Source organism: Anopheles coustani, chromosome 2 (genome assembly GCF_943734705.1).
Source record: "Anopheles coustani chromosome 2, idAnoCousDA_361_x.2, whole genome shotgun sequence".
Lineage (NCBI taxonomy): Eukaryota > Metazoa > Arthropoda > Insecta > Diptera > Culicidae > Anopheles > Anopheles coustani.
Window position 1 is genome coordinate 23,791,101 of NC_071289.1, and position 23,880 is coordinate 23,814,980.

General features: G+C 43.9%; 3 protein-coding genes across 5 annotated transcripts; 2 read left to right on the plus strand and 1 right to left on the minus strand.

Moving 5' to 3' along the window:
- The first annotated feature begins 1,452 nt into the window (after positions 1-1,452).
- LOC131263323 (uncharacterized) lies at positions 1,453-5,279 on the plus strand. Its single transcript, XM_058265504.1, has 5 exons — positions 1,453-1,570; positions 3,475-3,563; positions 4,477-4,768; positions 4,854-5,000; positions 5,063-5,279. The coding sequence occupies exons 1-5, from the start codon at positions 1,474-1,476 to the stop codon at positions 5,218-5,220; spliced, it is 783 nt and encodes a 260-aa protein (XP_058121487.1). The 5' UTR covers positions 1,453-1,473; the 3' UTR covers positions 5,221-5,279.
- Positions 5,280-8,483: 3,204 nt separating this feature from the next.
- LOC131264116 (transmembrane protease serine 9) lies at positions 8,484-17,110 on the plus strand. Its single transcript, XM_058266405.1, has 7 exons — positions 8,484-8,601; positions 13,600-14,348; positions 16,102-16,247; positions 16,327-16,462; positions 16,526-16,670; positions 16,739-16,884; positions 16,952-17,110. Exons 1-7 carry the CDS (start codon positions 8,484-8,486, stop codon positions 17,108-17,110), a joined length of 1,599 nt encoding a protein of 532 aa, XP_058122388.1.
- A 271-nt stretch (positions 17,111-17,381) lies between these two features.
- On the minus strand, positions 17,382-23,452 carry LOC131267759 (probable phospholipid-transporting ATPase IIB). Of its 3 annotated transcripts, XM_058270713.1 has the most exons (7): positions 22,745-22,780; positions 21,549-22,209; positions 20,410-21,400; positions 19,060-20,265; positions 18,668-18,797; positions 18,520-18,593; positions 17,382-18,442 (listed from the first exon to the last, which is right to left on the minus strand). In XM_058270713.1, the coding sequence occupies exons 2-7, from the start codon at positions 22,014-22,016 to the stop codon at positions 18,309-18,311; spliced, it is 3,003 nt and encodes a 1,000-aa protein (XP_058126696.1). In that variant the 5' UTR covers positions 22,017-22,209; positions 22,745-22,780; the 3' UTR covers positions 17,382-18,308. The 3 variants fall into 3 exon arrangements, with proteins under 3 accessions (XP_058126696.1, XP_058126694.1, XP_058126695.1); XM_058270711.1 differs by lacking the exon at positions 22,745-22,780 and adding an exon at positions 23,343-23,452 and having other exon boundaries at positions 19,060-21,400; XM_058270712.1 differs by having other exon boundaries at positions 19,060-21,400; positions 22,745-22,758.
- Positions 23,453-23,880: the final 428 nt, after the last annotated feature.

Below are 23,880 nucleotides of genomic sequence, written 5' to 3' on the forward strand. Positions count from 1 at the left end.
AATATTTAATGTAAATTTTTTCATGAACTGCGAATTGCAAGAGAACTTAACGAATGTCAATTTAAACTATTTCAATAAGAAAGTGATATGCAACTTTGCAGCAAAGGTTTTACACAGATTTTTCTAGACAAGTGGATAAATAGTGTTTATAGAAAACAAATGTTTCTATACTACAAGACCATTCCAAACAAAATAACAAATGCGGAGCAATAAGTTAGCTATTGTAATTACAATACCTTTACTTTTCTAAAATCATTAACAAAATACACAATAGTGTTGAACTGCAACATAAATTTCAATAAACTTGATTTGAATTCATTAAAATTTGGAAAATGATTGAGCAAAAAACCCTCTCTTTTACTCAAAATTTATAAATTTTATAAGAAGTAATATAATATGAAAAAATGTGAAAATGTAAAACATGATTGACTGTTAAGATAAAACCACATTGATAAGAACATATTTTCATCACTCCAATCAATTATATGGCTTGGCCCGCGAGCCTATTTTGGGAGAAAATGCGGCCCGCAAGGTGAAACGAGTTTGACATCACTGGTCTAGAGATTATTTGCTTTGCGAAAATATTGCTGAGCATTTACATAATTTAAACACAAACTTTGTTTTTAAAACTAATGTTTTCGTGGGATAAGATTTGCAACCTCTGATACGTTGCACTTCTTTCAACAGTTGTAGTGACACGCAGTTTTTACACGCAAACGATATCAACAACCATAAAAGAATCTCTCATCTTAATCAGCTTGGTGAACTTGTGAAACATTCATAAACCATTTTCATCGCTTTCGCCTGAGACCTCCGTTTTGTATCCTCATTTGTGGCTTTTCACTTTCACTTGCCCTCTTTTCCTTACTGACCCAATATGTGATCTATCCAGAAAGTGGGCAGCCGTATTTTCGAACACTTTTGGATTCTCAAAACCGGCTGTGATTCGACGTTTTTGAAGTTAATAAAGAGAAACAACATTACTGCACTATAACTTGTTCGTTTCATCGTACAAACACGCACACGCGTCGTAGTAACCCTTAAATGCATAAACCGAATCGATCGCGAGGAGTACCATTAACCTGAAACACACAGCTGAGTTATTGCTATCATCATGATGAATTAAAAGTGAAACCGTGTACTAGATAGGGAGGACCATTTTCGGAGAACTGTGGGGTGCGCGAGGAGGAACCCGATGTGCAGCAGTCTTAGTGATGGCCGACGAACTCTAGAACTCGTAGTGAAAAATCTCAAGTGCTGCCTTTGCGATCGAAACCGGAGAGTCTGGGGGCCGCATTTCTATAAAAGCGCCCACCATCGTCCGGCGACTTTCAGACAGTATCCTACCAGCAAGATCGACAGTTCGTGGCTCGTGACAGCGAACCGAGTGCTTATCGGAGTGCAATAAAACTACATCTCAGTGTCCGTTCCTGCAGTTGTTTGGTCCTTCCTTTCATCCCGGCCAAGGACACCATGAAAGTGATTCTGGTTTTGTGTGGCGTCGCGCTTGCCGCGAGCCTCTCCGCCGCCGCCCCGCAGCCCCTCGTTGACGATCCGGAGGTGGAGTTGCGTAAGTAGCTCGTACAGCATTCGTTCGCAAGTTCGTTGCAAAATTGTGGCGAAAAAACATTGCCCTTTGCGAGGTCTGCTTTTCTGGTTTGTGCATGAAGTGATCGTTGGACAGCATCATATTTTCCGGTTTTTGGTCGCTGTTCAAGTCACAGTGTAAAGCTAACAAGTTTTCAGATGGTCACTTTAATTAAGTGTATATCAAACGACTGGGAGAATTGGACAAGCCACCAGGGTAGTGACCAAATGGCTGTTTAAAATACTGGTGCTAACGAAAACAGCGACATTCTTTAATTGCCGGTTGTCAAGAGATAACAACTATCTTGGAAGGAACACGTTTTTCTGCACGTCATGTCGATCACACATTAGTGCATAACGCTAAAACTACCATTTAATTGACCAAAATGTTTAAATTTCTTGATAATTCACCGTTTGTTTGGCCTACATTTGGTTTACGCAAATAAGGAATCCTTATACCATGGCTAACAGTTGTCTTATTTAGTTAGCACAACATTACTAGCTGGAGTTAACTAAAGAACACCAACATGGTTTGGCTTGTTGTCAGATTATTTTCTCACCATGCTTGTATTGAAAAACAATATAAAAATATATAAAAAATTTGATAAAATTCAGTTTAAGGGATTTAAAAAAGTTTGCATTTTCTTAACGAGCTTAATATTCACCTACGTCCAATAGATTTAAAAAAGATGTTTAATTATCAATAAGAAGAATTTTATTTATATGAAGAATATCGTTGAATTTATTTGCGCAGTTTATAAAAAAGCTGAAGATAATGTATGATATAAGGGTAGAACTTAAAAACTATGAAACATGTTTTCGAATCCAAATAGACTTACAAAATTCACTTTAATCAAAAGGAAAAGAAACTAGAAAACTAGCAACGCAAAAGACACATCATCAAAAAACAACAACATAAATGCGTCAGTAGGAGAATTTATGAAAAGGAAGAACTAGCGAGAATAGATAAAAGTTTAATGGCGCATAAAGGAATATTAGCATTGGTTAACATAGTATCCACTTGACCTTGGCGGCGGAACAAAGTTACAAACAAAAAAGAATTAATTTCAACAGCAGCTAACCAAGATAATCACTCATGCAGACGTTAAACTGATTCATCATGATGTCTGATAGCTAGAAATAGGTTTTTTTTTCGACAATTTAGGCGAAGCGATAATCAACAGGGCAGAACGAAGTGGGTTAGAGTCGAGCGCTAATCGTGAAGTACCAATTTGGAGGTAATTATTAAAATTTCGCTTTCTTAAGTTCGCTTCCGAACATGCAGTCATCGTCTCATGCTTCTTTTTGGCGTGGTCATATTGTGCGGAGAATCTTCGCGTAACTCATTAAGTCACATAGCAGAGTAAAGGTGTTTGCAATGTCAAACAACCGCGCAGTAAAATCCATCGTTTATTAAAAACATCGCTACAATTTTCAACCACTGAAGTACACTCAAGATTTTTGCATAATGTGAGTGGAATCTAATCCACATTATAACCTGCCTTTTCAAGTTGTCCTTGTAATCAACAAAATACGCGTTTTCAATCTATTGTGCCCGAGATTTTCTATTCTCACGCAGTTTGCTATCGTTAATCAAACAGTCGACTGCGTCCGGGGCACTTCGAGATCAAGAGCCACTGGTAATTAAGTGGCCAAAGAAGATGCAAGTAATTGAGCGTTACAGAATCGATTAGCTCCATGGCGTAGCGTAGGGCATGATATGTAAAAATAACATGCATGATATGTTAGGAAAACGTACACCCAAGCTCGGGTTGTAAAAGAAGATCGACTCCTGATCACAAGCCGTGACTTGTGTTGACGTTTGTTGCGATATCTATCTTCAATCATTGCTCCTTCCTAACCTTGAATCCAACTTATCGTTCGCAGCATCGTTCATGGAAATCTGTTACCGCGATGGCCCTGAACTCGGCGAGTGCATCAAGAACACGATCCAGCGTATGTTGCCGGAAATGCAGGTGAGAGTAGCGCCGCGCCGAACCGACTAACGACTTAAAACGGATATATCTAACCGGCCGCTTGGCGTCTGTCGTGTATTACTCGGGCAAGGCTGACTTGCCAAAAGGTCAGAGGTTCAGGGTAGTAGCTTGGAAAACATCCTTCATCCGTAATGACCGTAATTTTTTGCTCGCGTTATTGTTGCCGTGCACATTACGCAACACGTCCGGCGTCTCGTTGTGGGCTAGCAGTTGATTTCTGTTTGTTTTACATGCATGCGCACTGGTTATGCAATGCGAAAAAAACAATTTAATGAATACTTAACTTGGATGCATGATGCGTAATGTATATTTCATAAGAAAGATTGACGCATAGCTGGGAATTGCATATTTGTTAAGTTGATTCTAGTTACGATTCGGCATTTTGATGCTTCGATTAACTTCTCGGCATATTTAACAGTATATTTATCTACTATCCATAAATGATTTTTTTTTTTCAATTTAGATAAGTTTGATACTACAAGATATTTGGACTTCAAGTAGTTTTTAGTAGCATTCCTATCTTTTTTAATCAATCGGTGTAATTTGAAAGAACTGCTTAAATTAAAAATAAATAAATTACATAATTGAAATTAATTTGTTGGTCATGCCAAGCAGAGCAAAAGTTTACATGCAAACATTATTTGTAATGACCAAAAATGCTTGGAATGGTGGTGATTTATTTGGTTCCTTTACATTTGTTGAGTTAATTGAAATAGAATCAGACGTTTAGAAAAAATGATTAAGACAAGAAAACAGGGATAGTTGTATTTCAAAATGGCTCAGTGAAAAATATCTATCTCAACCTTAAAAAAGTTGCCAAATAAAAAAATACCTGCTTTAGTAATGAGCCTCCAACGAGCAAAGCTATTTAACTCGTTCATTTTCTTTACAGGTTGGAATCGAATCGCTAGGCTTCCCGTCGCTGGACCCGTTCGTGTCCAAGAGCACTTACATCGACTACAAGCGCAATCAGATGTCCGCCTCGATGCACGTTAAGAACGCCAAGACGTTCGGCATGAGCAAGGCCCAGATTATGGACGTCCATGCGTCGGCCACGGATAAGACGCTCAACCTGGAGGTGGACGTCCGCTTCCCACAGATCCTCATCGAGGGTTTCTTCAAGGGCGAAGGCCGCTTCAACAGCATTAAGCTGGCATCGAAGGGTTACTTCAACAACAGCATGAGTAAGTTGGCGGTTCGTGAGCCGGCACCGCAATTTCAACCTACGACCGGGGAAAGCTCATATATCCCGTTTGCTTTTCATTCCAGCTGATGTCACCACCACCTGGAAGATGGCCGGCAAGGTCACGGAGCGCAACGGCGAGGAGTACCTGCAGATCGACAGCTTCGACATGAGCCCGGAGGTTGGCGACATGAAGATTTACGCTACCGGCCTGTTCCCCGATCCCGAACTCAGTAAGTCACGGTCAACCCTTGTGAGGTCGACAGGCACTCATTCTCTCTCTTTCCACCAACAGACCAGATTGCGCTGGAATTTGTCAACCAGTACTGGCCAATGATGTACAAGGAACTGCTCCCGGCCAGCCGGCAGGTGTGGGAACCGGTGATGATTGAGGTGGTCAACAAGATTTTCCTGCGTGTTCCCTACCGACGACTTCTGCCGAAGCAGGAGTAAGCGACTGATGGCAAACCGTCGTTGGGTTGTGATATTGTCCCAAGAAAAGTGGGAAAACCATGTCTATTAATAAACGATGAAAAACGTCGTTCTTTGAATGCACCTTGTTTGCGATTTACGTTTGAATGATGACAATGAATTATAGCAAATTCGTGCTAGAAGTTTTATTACATCACATTCAATTGATCCAAAATAAAATAATTACTCACATTCTTATAATCAGATTCATATGAAATAGTATTTATCAAATCATAATTACCCTCATTCAGTTAATTCATTCTCAGAGAATCTTTTCAAAATACAGATATAACAGCTTAATTTTTTATTTCATGTTGGTGGAGCGCGATGTAATAATTTGGAATAACGAAATTTTTAATCACGCAACAATTTTAGAATGAATTCATCAAACATGATGTATGTACTTAAATCGAAGAATGTTTATCGGTATATTTCAATATGTAATTTTTATTTAATCTAAAGCAATTTTTTTCGCAGCATTTAATCATTTTAAAACTTTATTTAATTGTACTGCGTACTATTATGGATCGTTGTAGTGAAACGTCTAACGTAATAATTTGATGCTTTTAGAAAATTAATACAAAACAAAGCACAGATTGCTTTCTCTTTTAAAACATCCATTCGTATTCTATGAAGCTGAAAAACCCCCTGTAGCTGATTAATTCTTTGACACTTTCGTTGCCGGATACATTTCGGAAAATACGTCGGGTTCCAAATAATCTGGCTTGAACAAGACCTCGTTTCTGAAACCATGCCCCCTTCAAGTAAGCGGTTGAATATCGACTTAACTTTAATCCGCTGTTCACGAGGACCGGAGAAACCACAAGACTGTAGCTAGTAACCTTTACCTTGTTTGCCCTGTAGCTTCGAGAAGTGCTCCAACTGACGTGAATCGTATCGGAATTAAGCGATGAGAGCATTGCCTGCGTCAGTACCTAAAATTATTTAAGCGAGGAAAAATTCCGTTGCTATCTAAATGAGCTTTTAGCAGCTTTAATTCAACTCGACGTTGGGTTTTATCTTTCCCCGTTACTATTTTGTTAATTTAAATGGCCCTATTTTTGATATGGCAAAAAGAAACTTATCTCATCGCAAAACACACATCAATTTCGCAATGTTGTTACCCGAAAATTATTATTCTAAGCTGTGATGACATCGAAGAAGATAACGATTTAAATCGGATTCTACTCCTTTTATGGAGCAATGAATGTGCCCCTAAATAACGAAGATCGTTACCAGCAAAACGGGTAGTTAACATCTTCATTAATGGCCCCATTCTTAACCCATAAAAGGTTATTCGTAGTACATAATAGCTGTATTGTTGTATTTAGTCAGGAGAGCTACAGAAGCTAATGAGACACAACAATAAATGCAAAAGAAAAGCCGTTCATATTTTTTCTCATTTCATTGAAGTTGCTTTTTATCTTCGGAATAAATAATGGTATAACCTCAGTCGAAAAGGTTCACTTCGTTCATAGAAAATGGGTGACTGCTATGCTGCTATTGATTCTTCAGGATTGTTCTTAAGCCTTTAAAGTCTATCTGAATGGGATTGTATTGATCAAAAACAAGAAGCAATGGACATCCAAAAGACAAGCGTAACAGACACACTCGGGAGCGTTTCTCTGTCGGACGAATAGGAAAGCCAGGCCTTGCTATGAAACAAACAAGAATACGGTAAGAGGTGTCAAGATGGAGGATAATGAAAGAGTTGACATCTCGGATTTCCCTAAGAGAAACAGGGCTTTTGGAAGACGCAAGCCGAAGAGTGGTGCTTTTGGTGTATCCTGGAAGAACGAAGCTAGTGAAACTTCTCCATTAATCGTGTTGCAGCTGTTGAAGTAAGTTTAAGTACTCAGATATTAAATAATTGTATATCTAATTTGAATGTATGCCGTTTCTTATGATAAATACAATTTTTGCTGGCTTTGTTCACAAGACTGAAACAAATAAATGTACCAATCATAACCATTTTAACGACTTTTTGTTGTAGCTCAAACTTAAGCAGTTATGACACACTACAAATATGTTTTTATTTAGAAACAAAAAAAAGTATTTTTTATAAAAAACAAAAAAAAGTAAAACCTCAGATCATCGTTCGAGTTGCGTTTTCAAGCGCCCCCTAAACTATTTGGGGTTCGTCGCCTATAAGGCGTGAGCAAACCGTTGAAGTCTTTTGTCTCTCATACATTTTATGTACCAGAATTTCTTTGCGTTGCGTTTCGTAACGATTGTATTGTTTTTTTTATGATTGTATTAAAATGTTTGTAAAAAAGTAAAACATATATTTCGCACAAGGAAACTTTGTATTTAGTTTGCGGAGAAGAACGAAATTTTCTGATTTTTGTATTGCTCTAGTTTATCTACAAGAGAGTGTGATTCGTTCTCATAAATACCAAACTAGAAATCACTCTTTGGTAACTCTTATATTTTTAAGTATTTTTACTCAGTTTTTGTATTTAAATCACAGTAAGTTTATGATTATATCCGTCAGTGTTACGCTCCTATCTTGTGGGCGAAGATTTCTTCTTCTGGATCAGCGACGGGAGCTTCGGTCGTCCGCGGATCGATTCTTGCGTGACCACACACACGCTAGTGAACCCGATGGGCAACGACAACTACGAAAAACACTACGCCGCCCCGAAGCGGACTACGCGTAGTTGTTCCAGACCATTCGGGCAGCACTATACTACCGGATTAGACGCTCGGGAAGCATGCGATCGATCGGGAGGCAGCCGCGTCCCTGCTCCAGGGACGCCGGGCGCAACATTCCCGGGGCGGGCAGACATTCACCTGTCAGGAGCAGCCAACAACGACACAGACAGCGACACAATGGGGACGCACCAATACCAATGGGCAGGTGCCCGGCGTGTCTATATAAAACGATCATCAATGCGCAGCCCGCATTACAGTTCAATTTCAAACGGTTTCGAGTCAATGTCACGGGCACGTCCGCGTCGCGATGGTGGACCGTTCGTTGGCTAGCCGGGAGTAGTGACTGGGTAGGCAGAAGAAACAGAAGAAAAGCAGGACGAAGAGAGTTTTGCTCCGAACTAGATCTGGTGCAAACAGCTCTTAAAATCCTTCCAGTAGACGCTTCAGAAAGATCAAGCTGTTTGGGTCCCCTTTTGGTGAAGAGATTTACTAAAAAGTTCGCCGTCTGTTTGTGAGTGCATGTACTGAGTGAAAGAAGAAAAAAAAGTTCAGTTCTTTCCTCGTGGGGCCAGCGGCAAAGTATAGGCGCAATGTTCGCGCTAGCGAATTTCTGTCTCGTACTTGCCTTTGCAACAGTTATCGCTATCAGCGCCCAAGATGCTGGTGCTAGCGAGGACAAATCGACCGACGATACGGTGGTGATTGAAGGTACGTGAAGTGAAGTGTGTCGCCTAGGGTTCGAGTTTAAGGGTTCGTCGCTTGTATGGTTTCAAGCAGAACGAAAGACTTCAACGAAGAGTGCACGGTATGAGATGGCTTAGGATGACACATTTTTATTCAAAAACGGCTTGTGATGGTTGTGAAACTCTGTTGAAAGTTCCGTGATATGAAACACTTTAAATGTTTACACCAGTTTGTTGTAAAATGTTTTGTATAATACCCCTTTTCAACGCTAAATTTCTTTGCCAAGAATCAACTTTTTCAAGAAGCAAATGAAACATCAGTGCATAAAAAAAGCTCTTCCTTATTAAAAAAAAACTCTTCAATTTTTTCCGTCTCCGGTTAAGTAGAACGAAGCGAAATTCCTTCCCGCCCTCCATGGCGTAGAAAAAATACTGCGTAGTTGTTTCCGATTTAGCACAGTGCATGCTGGTTACATACTAAAAGAGCAATGAACCTGTAACGCCCAAACAACGTCCTGTTCGGACGTGGACGCGTTCGCTTCTCCACGCTTGATGGAGCGAGCTTGAATCAGGAACCGTCCACGGAAGAACGTGACAAAGACGCTGAAAAATATTGCTCAACAAAGGAAAATATTGTCCACCGATGGATGGTGGCTGCTGTTTGGCTAATTGTTTTTTTTATTGTTTGCGTTAGTTTAATCTGTTTTCCGTGTGGTATTTTGAGCTGGCGTAAAACAAACAACCCCGAGAAAAAATAAAACAACAAAAAAAACGATACAAGAATGGATGCCATTTACGCGTGACATTTTGTCCGCAAGGTGGTACCTCCCGTATTTGCCACCCCAAATCCCGACACTCGCTTTAAAAGGGAAGAGATTTTCTGCTCCACCTGGGAATCGAACAAGGCGAAGGTTTCTTCAAGAACTGGTTCATATCGATAGGACCGTGAAAAAGGTCGAGGACAGAAGGCATCGCTCAGGAACAATTGTAAGCTGGAACAAAAAAAAAACCCATCTTGTAGGTACCGGTTTGGGATAGGCATGGTATCTACGGAACCTTTTCCGTTTTCCACAACTAAACAAGGAAAAAGTGTCAGGATGTTGCGGATGTATAGATTTCTTGCTTGTTATGGCAAGTGATCGATTGTTTCGCTTAAAAGCCAAGCAATAAAAGTATTCCAAATGTTTGTTCGAACGCTGGTTTAAAACTTGCTACTCTCCGTTTCAAGTGTCCGATCTTCAGTTTCGCTCCCCCACAACCGATCATCGATCGCATTCCCCGAATAAAACGCCTCCGCACGCCACCACGTCATCGGGAAACAATTTCCGTTTCGCCCGAAATTGTGACCGCGATGCGAAGCAAACATAAACAGACCCATTAAACACGGCCCTGGCAGCAGCTTGCGAAATGTGTCATCCGAAACACCGTAAAGGCCATCGTCACCTAGAAGGGATGGGGTGGCCTCAGCGGAGGAGTTAACTAGGGGCAATATGGTGGAAGAAAAATCAAGCATGTACTTTCCACGCCATGCGTAAGTTCATCGCACGGTCTGCGAGGGGGCAAAATGGGATGGAGGCAGGAGTTTTACTACTTTCCACGCGACTCATCATCCATTCCGATCAGGTGCGCACCGGCGAGAGAACGTTCATTACTCTCCGGTTTCAAAGGGTATGAACACTGGACGTTGTATAGCACGTGGACGTTGTCTGCTACGTGGCCAAACTTTTATGATCATCTATTAATTACCATTGCATATTGTTTCATAGTAAAAGATTACCTAAATCCTACTGACATACCACAATTACGTATAAAAAATAAAACAATTTTGAATTTAAATGCTTTATGGCAGAGTTCGGTGTTTGATGTTTGAATTGCACTTTGTATTTATTTATGATAAAAGGGTTTGTTTAATATGTTTTAAGTCTGTACTTTCCTAATTGTTTTTACACTCTTGCATTTTGTATCAAATCAAATCAAATTAAAAATCAAATAAGCAAGTTATTTTACTCAAACAAAACATGACGCCTTCATACTGTTAAGAGGAGTATACTAACGCATATTTGAATTCTACATATTGCTTGGCCATAGTCTATGTTTTGTTTTAAATTTACCTGATATTTATATTAAAACATTGCCATTTGTTTTGCACGTACTAATTATTTACACAAAATTAAAAGGATGTAAATTTTCATCTGTTCGTGCTTCAATCCATATTAATCTTCGAAATGATTTGCTGTCATTATGAATCATACTACAAATACATATTCTGTACTGGTTTCTTGTTCAACTCTTTTATGTCCACAATATACTGCTACCATTACCTAGTGTTGCTGATCTCTAGTTCGATCGAGTGAGTGCCAAGCGATGGGCGGCTCCATCCATGCTTCCTTTGATTGATAAACCTGCAAACAACTAATTATGTAGGGTCTGCCTAATGGCTGACGGACCTACCATTCGTCCGGGCTATTGAAAATAACACAAGCGAACGAAGAGGTTCGCTACAAGTTTTAATTAAAAGTCATGTTTTATTTTCCCCTTTCAATGGCGCTACTGGTAGCGATGGGTGTGTCCTGGAGCGTATTACAGCAAGATTAAACTAGACTTTGTTCCATGATCGGCAAGAATGTTTTCTTTATGTTTTATTTATGCGCCGCAGCAGGTTTGCTTGAGTGCGCTTTTTCTTCATATTTATTCTTCCCGAAGGATTGTGGAAAAGGTGCAATGGGCGGGCGATGGTAAATGGTCAAAGAAAATGCGCTTTTTACAACCTTTGTCGATCGAGGAGTAGACGGCAATGCTTTGTTTGCTTCGGTGCATCATTTCATGACCACTACTGCACATTGATATTCTAGTTCGCTTCTTCGTAGATTTATGCGCTGGATCAACACGGACAGGATGCCGCACCCGGAGCCGAAGGCGATTCGTTTTTATGATGCTGCTTGCTTTTATCTCTGTCCCTCTCTCTTGTGCTATTTATGTTTACACATTTCGCGCCATTTTGCGCCAAAGAAGAAAGTACTGTTATGGTCATGGGTAAATACCGCTGAGAAAACAAGCCGACACGCTTTTAGCATCCAGTCTGAGCCGGGGACTCATTAGCACAGAATATTCGATTGACAAGTTGGAGCAACTTCGGCCAGTCGATGGGCTTTCTTTTTCCCCTTGTTTCATACCCGTTGGGACATCCTTGGGCTAGGTGCGAAAATAACTTAGTTTTCTACGTTTTCTCCCATTCGTTGGAGACTGGATGGAGAAGTAGGACCATATCGAGTGTCCCACATTTTAAAACAGTGACACAAGAAATGATATACCTGAAACGATGCTGAGATAAATATTAAACTGTCCTGGTGGAAAACCTAATGATGAAAGTGTGCCATCTTAATTAAAAGGATCAATAATCCACTTTAGTTAAATTTAAACACATGTTTAAATGACCAAATGAATCGCGTTTCTACTACGCAAGAAGAAAATTCAATATGTTGTTGTGTGTTTTTTAAATATTCTTATTGCTCTCTATTATGTCACAAAAATCTTTAAAAAAAAAAGAATAATCAAAAATACTGCTGATAGATGAAGTTTCTGTCTCAAACTTTGATGTTTAAATATAAACCAATGTGGAATATGGTATCTATGTAAGGTCCATTACGTGTTTGCATAGACTCGAAACCTTTCATTTTTTAAGCGCAGTTGTAAACAAATAAATCCAACTGCTTTTTAAAGTTCAAGCCATTTAAAGAAGGAGACATAGTAGTTTAGAAAAGTATCAAACAACCAACATCACAGGTCGTTGATCTCATCCGTGCTTCAGCTTCGAGGACACCCGAATCTTTCGGCTTCGTCACAGTTTGCACGATTTGCCATGTGGTGGTTTCCCAGTTTTCCACTTCACCTCTCCGCCTGCTTCGCTTGTTTACATGTCGAAAGTCCAGAAAGCACGTCGGTCTTCAAGCAGGACCAACATTCAGCATCTCGCTGGCGTTGGCCTTCGTCGTTGTACATGTGGGTTAATAATGTCAGCAAATTGATTGATATCGGCAGGCTCGATCGATCATATCTGCTTTATTCCTGGACCACAATTGAAGCAAACCAGCTTTCGGGAGTTTTTGATTTTATTCTTTTTTTTTCATTCCGTTGCCCATCGTCGTCGCTCGCCTTTCGTTCGTTCCTCCCGCAACGTGCAAGTATTAAGATATGTAAATGTATTCAAATATCGCCGCGAAGGTGTGAACGAACTCTGAAATAAAAACAAAAATATCAATCAAATGATAAACATGAAACGACTAAAAAAAACTCAATGATCGCGGGAGAGTGTGGAAACGGCGACGTGTACAGCCGCGGACACTTACATACGTGTGATTCGAGTTTTTCTCTTCTTCTTCTCCCTTTTTCCTTGGGTTTTATATTCCTTTGTGTCTTTCTGAGTCATTTTATGTTATTAGATCATTTTTTAATCCTTTCGTTTTTGGTCCCATTTGATACAAGGAAAGCAACGGGTTCGGGACAGTTGGAAGAATATCTTCTCAGTTGGTTAACCTATGGCTGACAGTGATTTATGGCGATGGTTACCGATGTATTAATCGATCGCCTTTTATGACCACATTGTACAGATACTGCAAATAAAACAAAGAACTGTTTATAAGAAAATGTTAATGTTATATACACAATCCTCAATAGTCACTTAATGAGTCACTTTAGGAGTCTGTATAAACTTTTCATTTAATTCATTTTTAATGTGTACAGCGATCAAACAATTTTTACTGATACCAACTTCAGGTTTATGTATAATGATTTCATATTTTTGGAATTGTTTTTACTGTCTTAGAAAATAAAATATAGGTGTTTTCAATTCTAAACATATATACCTGATTAAAACTTCTGTAACTCACATACATTTTGCGATCGGTTCAAATATTTGTTCAATTTGCTTAATTTCGTTTGGTATAACCACAATGATTATGTATAAATGTGATATTATGTGCTTAAAAAAATATTGCTAAATGGTTATGCAACTTTAAATTTCCAGCTACCGAGCTGAAGCCCCGACAACCGCGCCACATTTGGTTGACACCACGTGTTTCCGGCGCCGACTGGAAGCAGGCCCTCGGCGATGGTAGTCCCTGTCTGACGGCCAAAGGTCACCTCGGCTTCTGCACCTCGTTCCGCACATGCTATCCCTACTTCAAGGTGCCGGACCTGAGCGTCTGGGAGTCGTGGGTTCTCGGGAACTACGACACCTGCAGCTACTTCAACGAGCAGGGTCGTCAAGCGTTCGGAGTATGCTGCACCAACCCCATCACCCCGCTGCCTATCCCCGACGCGTCGCCCGTCCTCGAGCCTCCATCCGGGATACCAGCGCCACCCACCTTCATCGGTGCGCCCCCCAAACCGCCCAACAAGAACAACAACTATCCCAGCTGGCCGCCACCAATTCCGACGCATCCGCCAGATCACACGCCCGCCACCCACCCGCCCGCATTTGGCGGTCCGGCGCAACCGCCCGTCCCGACCACCGTTTCCTCCGTCGGCATTTCCGAACCTACGCAGCGCCCAACGACGACGTGGCCCACGCGACCCCGCCCTCCCCAGGTGCCGAATCAACCGGGACAGCCGGCACCACCGCAGCCGCCCTCTCCCGGGCAACCGATCGGTGTCTGGCCACCGCCCGTTCCCACGCATCCGCCCCTCGAGATCGCCACCGTTCCGCCGGCTTCCTCCGGGGTCATCACCGGCGACTCGCTCAGCGCCGCTTGCGGTGTGAAAAATGGTAATCCGGTAAGTCGACACAATTTGACGGATGGCCGATCATCGAATCCTTTTTTTTTACTTTTCCACATTATTCTCCAGTGCGCACAAGATTAATTCATTTACATATTCTTCCGTTCTCGTCACATAACTTCCCAACGAGAAATTTTGGCGTCATTTTGATGTAAAAGAATTCTCTTGAGACCTGATCGCTCTTCTTTTCAGAAGTGTTTTACACCTTCTTTTGCAGCAGATTTCCTATGCAATTTTGGATGTAAAACACTTCTGAAAAGAAGGGTAAAACAATTCTCTTGATACTTGCGGGACACCGCAAAAGAGAACTGTTTTGACAACGTGACTGTGCAACGTGTTTATAACACCTATTTCTGGCTATACGCGTAAAAAACGTATATCCATTCGTAGTAGATTATATGAGCTGGGTTCAGGATATCTTTTCTTTCCCAAAATAATTATTTTCATGCAGGATAATGTTTTTGATTGTTTTATTATTTTGATACAACGATAATATTATATACATATCGTCCGGTTCGGAAGGCAATCAGGGGAAATGTTCAGAAATCGTCCGACGCCTCCTCTGGTTCGTGCTGGCAAACAGCGACCACGGATCGTAGCAGGCTCCTTCGATGTACGATGTGCAGCACCACTCCGTCATGGCCAGTGAAAACACGTAGAACGCATTGATGATTATTTCAAGCCGCTTCTTCCTCCTTGTCGAGACCCTGAAATGTGTGAAAAGCACGGAGAAATCATCATCAGTAAGAACTCTCTGCTGTGGGTTCTTACACACGTACTTACTGTCTGATGCGAGTTAACCCGGCCCCGGTTAACCACCCCGAGTCGGTCAATCCAAGCGCTGCTATCGAACACTGGCCACCGATACTATGTTACAACCGGTAACAACCGATGATCGCCGCGAAGTCCGTTGGCCACCGACCAACTATTTACACTGCGTTGCAGTTTCTATACCTGTCGATGAGGGTCATCGTCCCTTCCTGTTTTCTTTCCTGCCCTTTTGCTTCCATGTTTCAACAAAACTCAAACAAATAATTAAACAACGAATACGCTGGTACACGGTCGAATGCTTGCTAGTTGGCCAGACTTGCACAGTAAACAGTAAATAGTAAACAAACAAAGGTTTGACAGCCAGTACCTCTTTCCACTGCGGTGCCTCCCAAAACAAATTATTGGTAGGTTATGAGGTGTCCATGCCTACCAAAAATACACTCGGCAAGGTTCTTTTAGGTAGGCATGGATACCTTTGGTAGGCAAGTGCAGCAGGGTTCTCCTTGGGTTATGGTTTGAATACGCAAGACGCATTTGCAATTCTTGATCATGATTTCGTTTATCAATGATCGATGGTCACCAGACAGATAAAGGGGGACTCCCTGAATGGCGACATATTTTTTGAACATTGAATTTCGCAATGTGATCTTGAAATTCGTGTATGTTAATCTTTACTCATTTATATCATCTGTTAACTTTCATAGCATTGCATAGCATTTTCTTAGCACCAAAACGTTGGTTAATTTAATTTTTTAACAATCAGGAACGTTTATATTTAATAGTTTAGTCAGTCCTCTTGGTTGGCATTCGAACCCACGCCGTCGAGAGGGTGCCACTGTGCTTATGAGCCGAAGGAATATTTAAACGCGTTTATTTGAAAATTACCCACGTCATCAACCGAGCCGTAACATATTTCCGCCTAAAAGTATGCAATACGCATGACAAATACACTTGTCGCTTGCTTGTCTTCCATCGCCAGGACACGGAGCGCATCGTCGGTGGGCACAACGCTGATCCGAACGAGTGGCCCTGGATAGCGGGACTGTTCAATAATGGACGACAGTTTTGCGGCGGTTCGCTCATCGACAACATCCACATCCTGACCGCAGCCCACTGCGTGGCACAGTGAGTTCGGAATGACGGGCAAAAGATGGTTAAATGTTTCATTTTCATTTGCAAAACCCACCTCTCCCTTTTTCCCCAGCATGAGCTCGTACGACGTGGCGCGACTGTCAGTGAAGCTTGGCGATCACAACATCCGCTCGAACACCGAGGTTCAGCACGTGGAGCGACGCGTCAAGCGTCTGGTTCGACATCGTGGCTTTGACTCGCGCACGTTGGTGAGTTGTAACGAACGACGTTAAAATCGTGGAGCTCTGGTTAACTCTCTTCAAACTTCGCAGTACAACGACGTGGCGGTGCTAACGATGGACCAACCGGTCCCCTTTACGAAGCAAGTACGACCCGTCTGCCTGCCGGCAGCGGACAATTCGAGGGCCTACAACGGACTAACGGCCACCGTCATCGGTTGGGGCAGCTTGAGAGAAAGTACGTGCTTGGCACGAGTTAACAGCGTTGCCACGATTACCTAATGTGTTCCTCCCTGTTTTCCATAGATGGACCACAGCCGGCGATTCTGCAGGAAGTGAACTTGCCCATCTGGACGAACAACGAGTGCAGGGTAAAGTATGGTCCGGCGGCGCCGGGCGGCATTATCGACACGATGCTGTGCGCCGGACAGGCGGCCAAGGATTCCTGTAGCGTAAGTAATCTTCAAACCGACTCGCGCTCTTGTGAGTAGTAAAGCAGCATTCCTTCCAATCTTTCAGGGTGACTCCGGTGGACCGTTGATGGTGAACGATGGCAAGTGGACGCAGGTTGGCGTCGTATCCTGGGGTATCGGATGCGGCAAGGGCCAGTATCCGGGTGTGTACACGCGTGTCACCTCCTTCCTTCCGTGGATTAAGAAAAATATTAATGACGCTTAGAGGGAAAGGAGCGGTGAACGGATTTTGACGAACGCCCCAATTCCCTTGTCATCCTAGGGAATTGCCATCGAGTGGTCGTCTCTCTCTCTCTCTCTCGGTCTGTTCTAGACCACCGGACTGTTTCTGCTCTTTTCTCGCAAGCTAAGCTATTTTTTAAATAAACAGTGACTGAACGATTTCTTAAGTTTTACCTTTAGTTTTCTTTTAATGCACGCGCGATGACCAAGTTATGATTCGGAACAGTATAATGCAACAGAACAAATAACGGTTGTTTAAATGTTTTATTTATTTGTTCAGTGAGTCCATTTAGTTTTGTTCTGTTTTGCGTTTCTCAATGTTTAATCCTCCACTTTTTTTTATTCCACTCAAAGCTTTCACCTTCGTTTCCTGGCCAGCTGATAAACCAACCGCTTTCATCTGCCTTTTTTCCACCTTCGTTTGAGTTGAGTTCTGTGGATTTGTTTTTCGTGTGCGTGTATAGTATGGTTCCTGGTTTTGTGTGTTTTGTTTTAGTAAAAATAAACGCTTGACGCTTGTGTTGGTTACTATTTAAAAATGTTGATCACTTTGATATTCGTTAGACACTGGTTTTAACAAGTTGGTACTACTTAATTAATGTTTCTCCGGCGCCTGATGGCTTTCGTTAATGGTGTCCAGTGTGTTTTATCTGTTACTGCTAGTTCTGCCGGCGCTACCGACACCACCGTGTAAACTTGCCTTTCTTCCAATCTCTGCGCTTCTGCCTCATACTGATGGTTTGAATCGAAAGCTTAGCATACATTACTTTAAATATACGTCATATGTGGGAAACAACGAGCAAAATTTTCAAAACAAACAACTCTCCGTATTGTGTATAGGAAAATATCACGATTAAATTAAACTTCAATACAACGCATAGACAAGATGAGCCATTTTAAGCGTAAAACAAACGATCGTTAGTAGTTGGATCGAGATGTATGTACTTTTTGTACACTTGTTGTTCCATCTTCGTAGTAGGTGTAAATGTAATTCAATGTATCCCATTTAAACACACATTACTCCATAAGCCATCGGAACTGCCTTCCGCTGAAGTAATGGGTTTGGGTGTAGGTTAATAATAAATAGATAATAGGATAGACAAAGAACGAATAAGGGTAAATGAGAAGAAAAACAATAAACCGGTCGCAGTTTTTGAGGCCACTCGAGTCGGTAGCCCTTCTTAGGAGAGCTTCGAATACGACGGCGGTGAGAACTTTTTGCGCAAGAACTTCAGAATGTACAGCGGAAGACAGGAGACGAGCGTAATGACCAGCACCTTCCAGAGGAAATCCCACGACCAGATGAATTCCCAATCTGCAAAAGAAAAAAAGAAACGTTGAAGAAAACATGGTGGAACCTTTCGGCGAAGAAACGTAAGTTGGCGAACATACCGAAGTACTCGTGCAACACGGCGAGTGAGACGATGTAAAGCAACAAGCTGAACAGTTCCGCAATGACCATCAATCTACGGAGGGGAAGTCAAGCATCAGTAGGGATTCTCTACGCTGCTCGTCAGCAGAAAAGAACCATATAGCTTACCTGTGCCACGTGCGAATCGTTAAAGCTACCATAATCAGCTCCGTTAAGATGAGGGCAGAGAAACTGATTGCCACGATATGGATGAACTCGTCCTCGAATAGGATCAACGCACCGTACATGATAACCCCGCCTGAAGTAGAATGGAAATGGTTTAACAAAACAAGTCTTTGTTCGTTGCATTTTAACTTAAATTCAAGCAAGGCTTGGGAAAACAAGATCAAATATGGTGTGGATATTGAAATGCTCCTGTTTCATATAGCCTTTAGCTACAACCATTGAATAAAGCACACAGCAACATAAAAGCCAACAAAGTAAGAACGACAACACAAACTTGTATATCATTCTAGAGTTTGGAGAAAATTACAAGGGACATAATGATTGCTAGTCCTTACCCTGGTAGATACTGATCAGCACCCACATGAAGAACGTCTTGTAGCTGAGACTGCGACCTTTGGACAGCTCTTTGTACAGCTCCGGGTAGGTAATGGCGATGTTCGCGCTGATGTCCTGATCGAGCACGAGCGAGAACACCGGGAACATGGTGTAGAGCGTCGCGTAACCCACCATCAGGAAGCCCTGGTACAGCGCGACTGACGATAGGTAGAAGACGGCCGAGAAAACTGCCTGCATCGTCGAGATGATCAAGCCACGGTGGATGACGAACTGCGAAAGCGCCGCCGATCGTTTGTACGAACGTCGTCCGTGGACGATCAGCAGCCGGGCGATGTGCGAGAATTGCGGTATACTGAAGTCACCTGCCAGTGACGCCTGTTTGCCCTCCCGACCCTCGATACCGATACCGGCGTCCGCTTGCTGGATCATGCTAACATCGTTGCCCCCATCACCGACGGCGCACGTCCGCTTGCCCGAGTACTTCTGGATGAGGGAAACTACCTGCGCTTTCTGGGTCGGGCTGCACCGACAGCAGACCACCGCCGGACAGGCCGTGGCTAGCTCCATAAACTCCGGCTGATAGTATTGCAGGCACACCTCGAGACTCTCACCGGACACCACCAGCGCGCAATCCTGCTTCCGGCGGAACTGATTCAGCTCCAAGTGGGCATCCGTGCGCGTCAACACACTCTTCAGCACATGAATGCTCTGGTTGCGACCGACCAGGTGGGACGACTTCGCGATGCACGTAGCCGTCTCGAGTTTGTCCCCGGTGAGCATCCAGATCTTGATGCCGGCATTCCGCAGCAGCTCCAGGGTGGGTCGCACACGCTCCTGCAGCCGATCCTCGACACCGGTCAGACACAGCAGCTCCATCTCTCGCTCGAGACTCTCGATGACGGCGGCCACCTTCGTGACGCGATCCGTCACACTCACTTTCGCCGCGTTATAGCGCATCATGAAGTCGTTGTATTGGTCCTCACTCAGTACTTTCTTCGCGACGACGAGCGTCCGGAGGCCCTCCCGTGCCATATTGCCACTTTCCTCCGCCAGCCAGTCGTTGTACTGCACAATACCCGACATGACCACGTCCGCGCCCTTCAGGTAGAACGTGATCTCGCCCCCGTTAACCTCGCGCACAATGATGCCCATGCGCTTGTTTTCGCTCGTGAAGGGAAACGTTTGTAGGATCTGGTACTTCATGACTCCGGGAGCGCCGGGTGCGAGCATAGAGTTCAGCGACGTCACGCTTCCCGCGCTCGATGGCGAGTTGAGGTCGGTCTTCGAGTTCACCGAGAGGCTTGTGACCGTCGTGTTGATCGACGCGTTTTCGTTCATGTTGCTTCCACGCGATTCCCGCGTTGCGTCCCGTATCTGCAGCGTCATGGTGTTCAGATCGCGCTGGACCAACGTCAAACCGACCGATTCCGTCCACTTGACCAGTGCAATCTCATCGGGGCTGGATGCTTGGTAGGTTTTCTCTGTTGGTGGCTTCACGGCCGAGCCCGATGGTTCGCCAGCCTCGACGGAGATCGAACGAGCCGGCGATTGTCGCCGCTCCGCACCGGAAGAGGATGATGAAATAGATCCACCAGCACCGCCACCACCACCAACACCACTGCCACCGCCACCGTTGGTTTCGTACACGGGTGTAACGTTGTGACAGAGAGCGAGTGCCTTCACCGACTCCCAGATGCGCCATCCGTCCGGTTTGCGTAGCTTCGGCTGATAGTCCGGTGCGGGTGCCTCTGGGGATGCATCGGCCGGCGTCGAGATCGTCCCGTACACCGACTGGATGGCCGCGGAAACCATCGGGAACGTATCGCGCCCGTACGCAGCCGTACCGACGTGGATCTTTTTGAAGATCATCTCGTTCTGCGTAAGTGTGCCCGTTTTGTCCGTCAGCAAGTACGACATGCGACCCAGCTCCTCCGGGATAGTGGTCGATCGGACGACCGTTCCCTTGATTTCGTCATCGTTCTGGATCTGCCAAGAGTAGAACGCCTTGCCCATGTCGAGGTTCACGCGCAGACTGATCGGGATGATGTACGAGAACAGCAGCACGAAACGGAACATGTACCGATACCACGGGCCGTTGAAGCCCTTCAGGCACATCATCGCAAACGATAGCCCAATGACGGCGCAGAACAGTACCTTCGTAAGCCCGTTGATTTCCAGATCGAGCAGACCGACTTTCGAGCGCGGTTGCGAGTTGTTCATGACGCTGCGCGTTTCACTGCCAGTGTATATGACGATGCCGATCGCTGTTCCCGATGCGACGACCGTGTTTGCCCACAGTGTGTTCTCCACATTGAGGCCTTCGTCCTCGGTACCTCCAAGCTAAAATCATTTGGAAAGTTGGAAACTGTTGTTAGAAGAGACTTTTTACAGGAAAAGAAGTTCATAATATCATAAGAAGGAAAAGCACTATAATGAAACTATAATGTTTGCAAAATCGAGTAACGATCAAACAGTTTCATTGCCTTACCTTCGAATAGGTGCCGATAAACGTGTGAATATCTCTCTGCGGCTTTTCCACGTACAGCGAGGCGTTCACGTTCAACAACTCCCCGTGGGTGGCCAGCTTCTGGGTGGCCGGAACAGCCAACCGCAGCTTCCAATCCGTCTCCCCGTCCAGCATGTCCGTGCGCACGAACACCGCCCCGCTCTTATCGCTCGTCCGCAGCAGTATCAGATCGGCCGGCACTCGTTCGTCCTTCTCCACCATGATGATGTCTCCGACGCGCAGCTTCGATGACGATACCGACTCCGGCGGTTTGTCCGCACTGACAAAACGCTTGTACTTCTGCGAGTTCACTTCCCGGTCGCGCTTGTGCCGCCGTAGATCGTCGACCGCCTCACGGCAGATCGTGACCGCGAGGACGAACCCGAGCGGACCCCAGTACGTGTACAGGTAGCCGATGCGGATCTCGGGAATGAACTGGCTCACCGCCATGATGAGGAAGTACAGATTGAGGAAGAACCGAAACTGCTCGAACAGCACCAGCGGGAGGAAGGTGAAGATGTTGTACTTTTGGTTGCGGATCTCGTTCGGCGGGAACTTCTCCGTCAGCGGCCGACCGATGAAGATCGTCCGTGGCTTCAGTTCCTTCGATGCACACCATTTTCGCCAGGCCCAGCACCAGCAGCTAGAACGATGGAAGGAAACATAAATAATTGAAGCTCAAAACACGGAAGTACGGTTTACTGTCGTTCTGATTTATCGATTTTTCATAATTTTTAAAAATACCTCAGTGAATAATCGATATGAATGGAGCAATGGCATGGAATGAGCACAGCGAAAACTTGTTTAAAGCCTTAAACACGCAGAAACTTTTTGTGAGCATGTTTGTGAACTTTCCAAACAAATAACCTACCACCTTTCTCTTTCAAAGTACCCTAATTACTCAATAGTAACATTGCGAAGCGCCTTTCTTTTCCAGCCATTTCCGTGTTAGCTTCTTCTTGTGCAATTTGTTGTGGGTGCACGTAAAGATTATAGCACTCCTTCAACGGCGCACTTTACGTTGCAGGTGATGACTCATCGGACCACTTGCGTAGTCGGGTATTTTTGTATTGATAAGGAGAGCACACTGCACTCGATATCCTCAACAAAACAGTCAGAGTATGACTTCGAAAGACTATTTGAAATGGGCACACCACACCAACGGGAACGTTTATTACCTGAACCAGCGATTTTTGGGGGTTTTCTCGATGAGTGGAATCGTTTCCTTCGTGACCGGTGCGGATGGAATGGTGTGCGGTGGGGCGTCCTCCATCGCGTCACGGATTACCTGTAGCTCATGAATTTTGAGAACCTTTTCGCTACCACGGGTGCCGCAAGAAAATGTGCCTAGCCGTTGCGTCGTGAAGCAACTGCGTGTTGGAGTGTCGAAGCGCTAACACCATACGGGCCAAATATTTGCCAAAATGGAATTTTCTGCGCTGCGAAACGCAAATGACCTAAGCTCGGTGGACGACACTATTGACGTTTCTACGTTGCCTCTTTTTGTTGACTATTTTGCTTTTTCTCCACGCCAGTGTGTGTGCTGGCGCAGCTGGAAAAATGGAAAAGCATATTGCACCCACACACTCGTGCCCGTTTGACATTTGACCGATTTGACAGCGTTTGCTATTGGACTGGAAATTGTTTACAGTCATGTTTTGATTTTTTTGGGCAGAAAAATAAGGCAAAAAACTTTTCCCTGCGATAAGCATTCGCCCACCGATGTGGCTTTTAGAATGATGCGTGTAAAAATGATTAACCTCACTTGTTACTCACCAGCACAGATTCTTCAGAAAATTCCCCAGCTTGAACGATTCCTGGCGACGATTGCGAAACGAGCGGCCGTTGGGACGATTGGATCGGTTTGCTGGTTCGATTAGCAGTTCGGTTTCGGAATCACTGATCTCAAAGTCACGCAATTCTACATTCATCCTACAGGATGGTCCGTTTGGTCGAGGTCCACCCGGTGCCTGCTTCCTGCCCTACGAGGGTTTTGTTGTTCTCGTTTTGCAAATTGCAATGAATCTCCTCGACGATTGCACCAATTTAGCGAAAACTTCCTCCCCGGGGTACAAAACCAAACAAGGTATGCTACAATTCACTTTCAATGGAATTGGAAGAAAGCGCCCGGAGACCGGAAGGCGCCCATCGTTGAAAGCGTCTTTTCTGGTGAATTTCACAATTTAAACTGTACTGAGAAACGTACGATCGCATCAGCAACAGAAATGTTCTGCGTTCTTATCGCACGGCGCACACAATGAAATGTTCGGCAGAAAAATACAATCTGGATGTCTTCAAAGTGCCTAGAGAATCA

What these genes read in the sequence shown, in the direction of transcription:
- LOC131263323 (XM_058265504.1), top strand. Translation starts at nt 1,474, where the DNA reads ATGAAAGTGATTCTGGTTTTGTGTGGCGTCGCGCTTGCCGCGAGCCTC. An exon ending in CGATCCGGAGGTGGAGTTGC is followed by an intron (nt 1,571 to 3,474) that starts GTAAGTAGCTCG and finishes TATCGTTCGCAG; the next exon opens with CATCGTTCATGGAAATCTGT. An exon ending in GTTCCCCGATCCCGAACTCA is followed by an intron (nt 5,001 to 5,062) that starts GTAAGTCACGGT and finishes TTCCACCAACAG; the next exon opens with ACCAGATTGCGCTGGAATTT.
- LOC131264116 (XM_058266405.1), top strand. Translation starts at nt 8,484, where the DNA reads ATGTTCGCGCTAGCGAATTTCTGTCTCGTACTTGCCTTTGCAACAGTT. An exon ending in CGATACGGTGGTGATTGAAG is followed by an intron (nt 8,602 to 13,599) that starts GTACGTGAAGTG and finishes TTAAATTTCCAG; the next exon opens with CTACCGAGCTGAAGCCCCGA. An exon ending in GCTTTGACTCGCGCACGTTG is followed by an intron (nt 16,463 to 16,525) that starts GTGAGTTGTAAC and finishes CAAACTTCGCAG; the next exon opens with TACAACGACGTGGCGGTGCT.
- LOC131267759 (XM_058270711.1), bottom strand. Translation starts at nt 22,016, where the DNA reads ATGGCGGTGAGCCAGTTCATTCCCGAGATCCGCATCGGCTACCTGTAC. An exon ending in TTATCGGCACCTATTCGAAG is followed by an intron (nt 21,401 to 21,548) that starts GTAAGGCAATGA and finishes AAATGATTTTAG; the next exon opens with CTTGGAGGTACCGAGGACGA. An exon ending in ACGATTCGCACGTGGCACAG is followed by an intron (nt 18,594 to 18,667) that starts GTAAGCTATATG and finishes TCCCCTCCGTAG; the next exon opens with ATTGATGGTCATTGCGGAAC.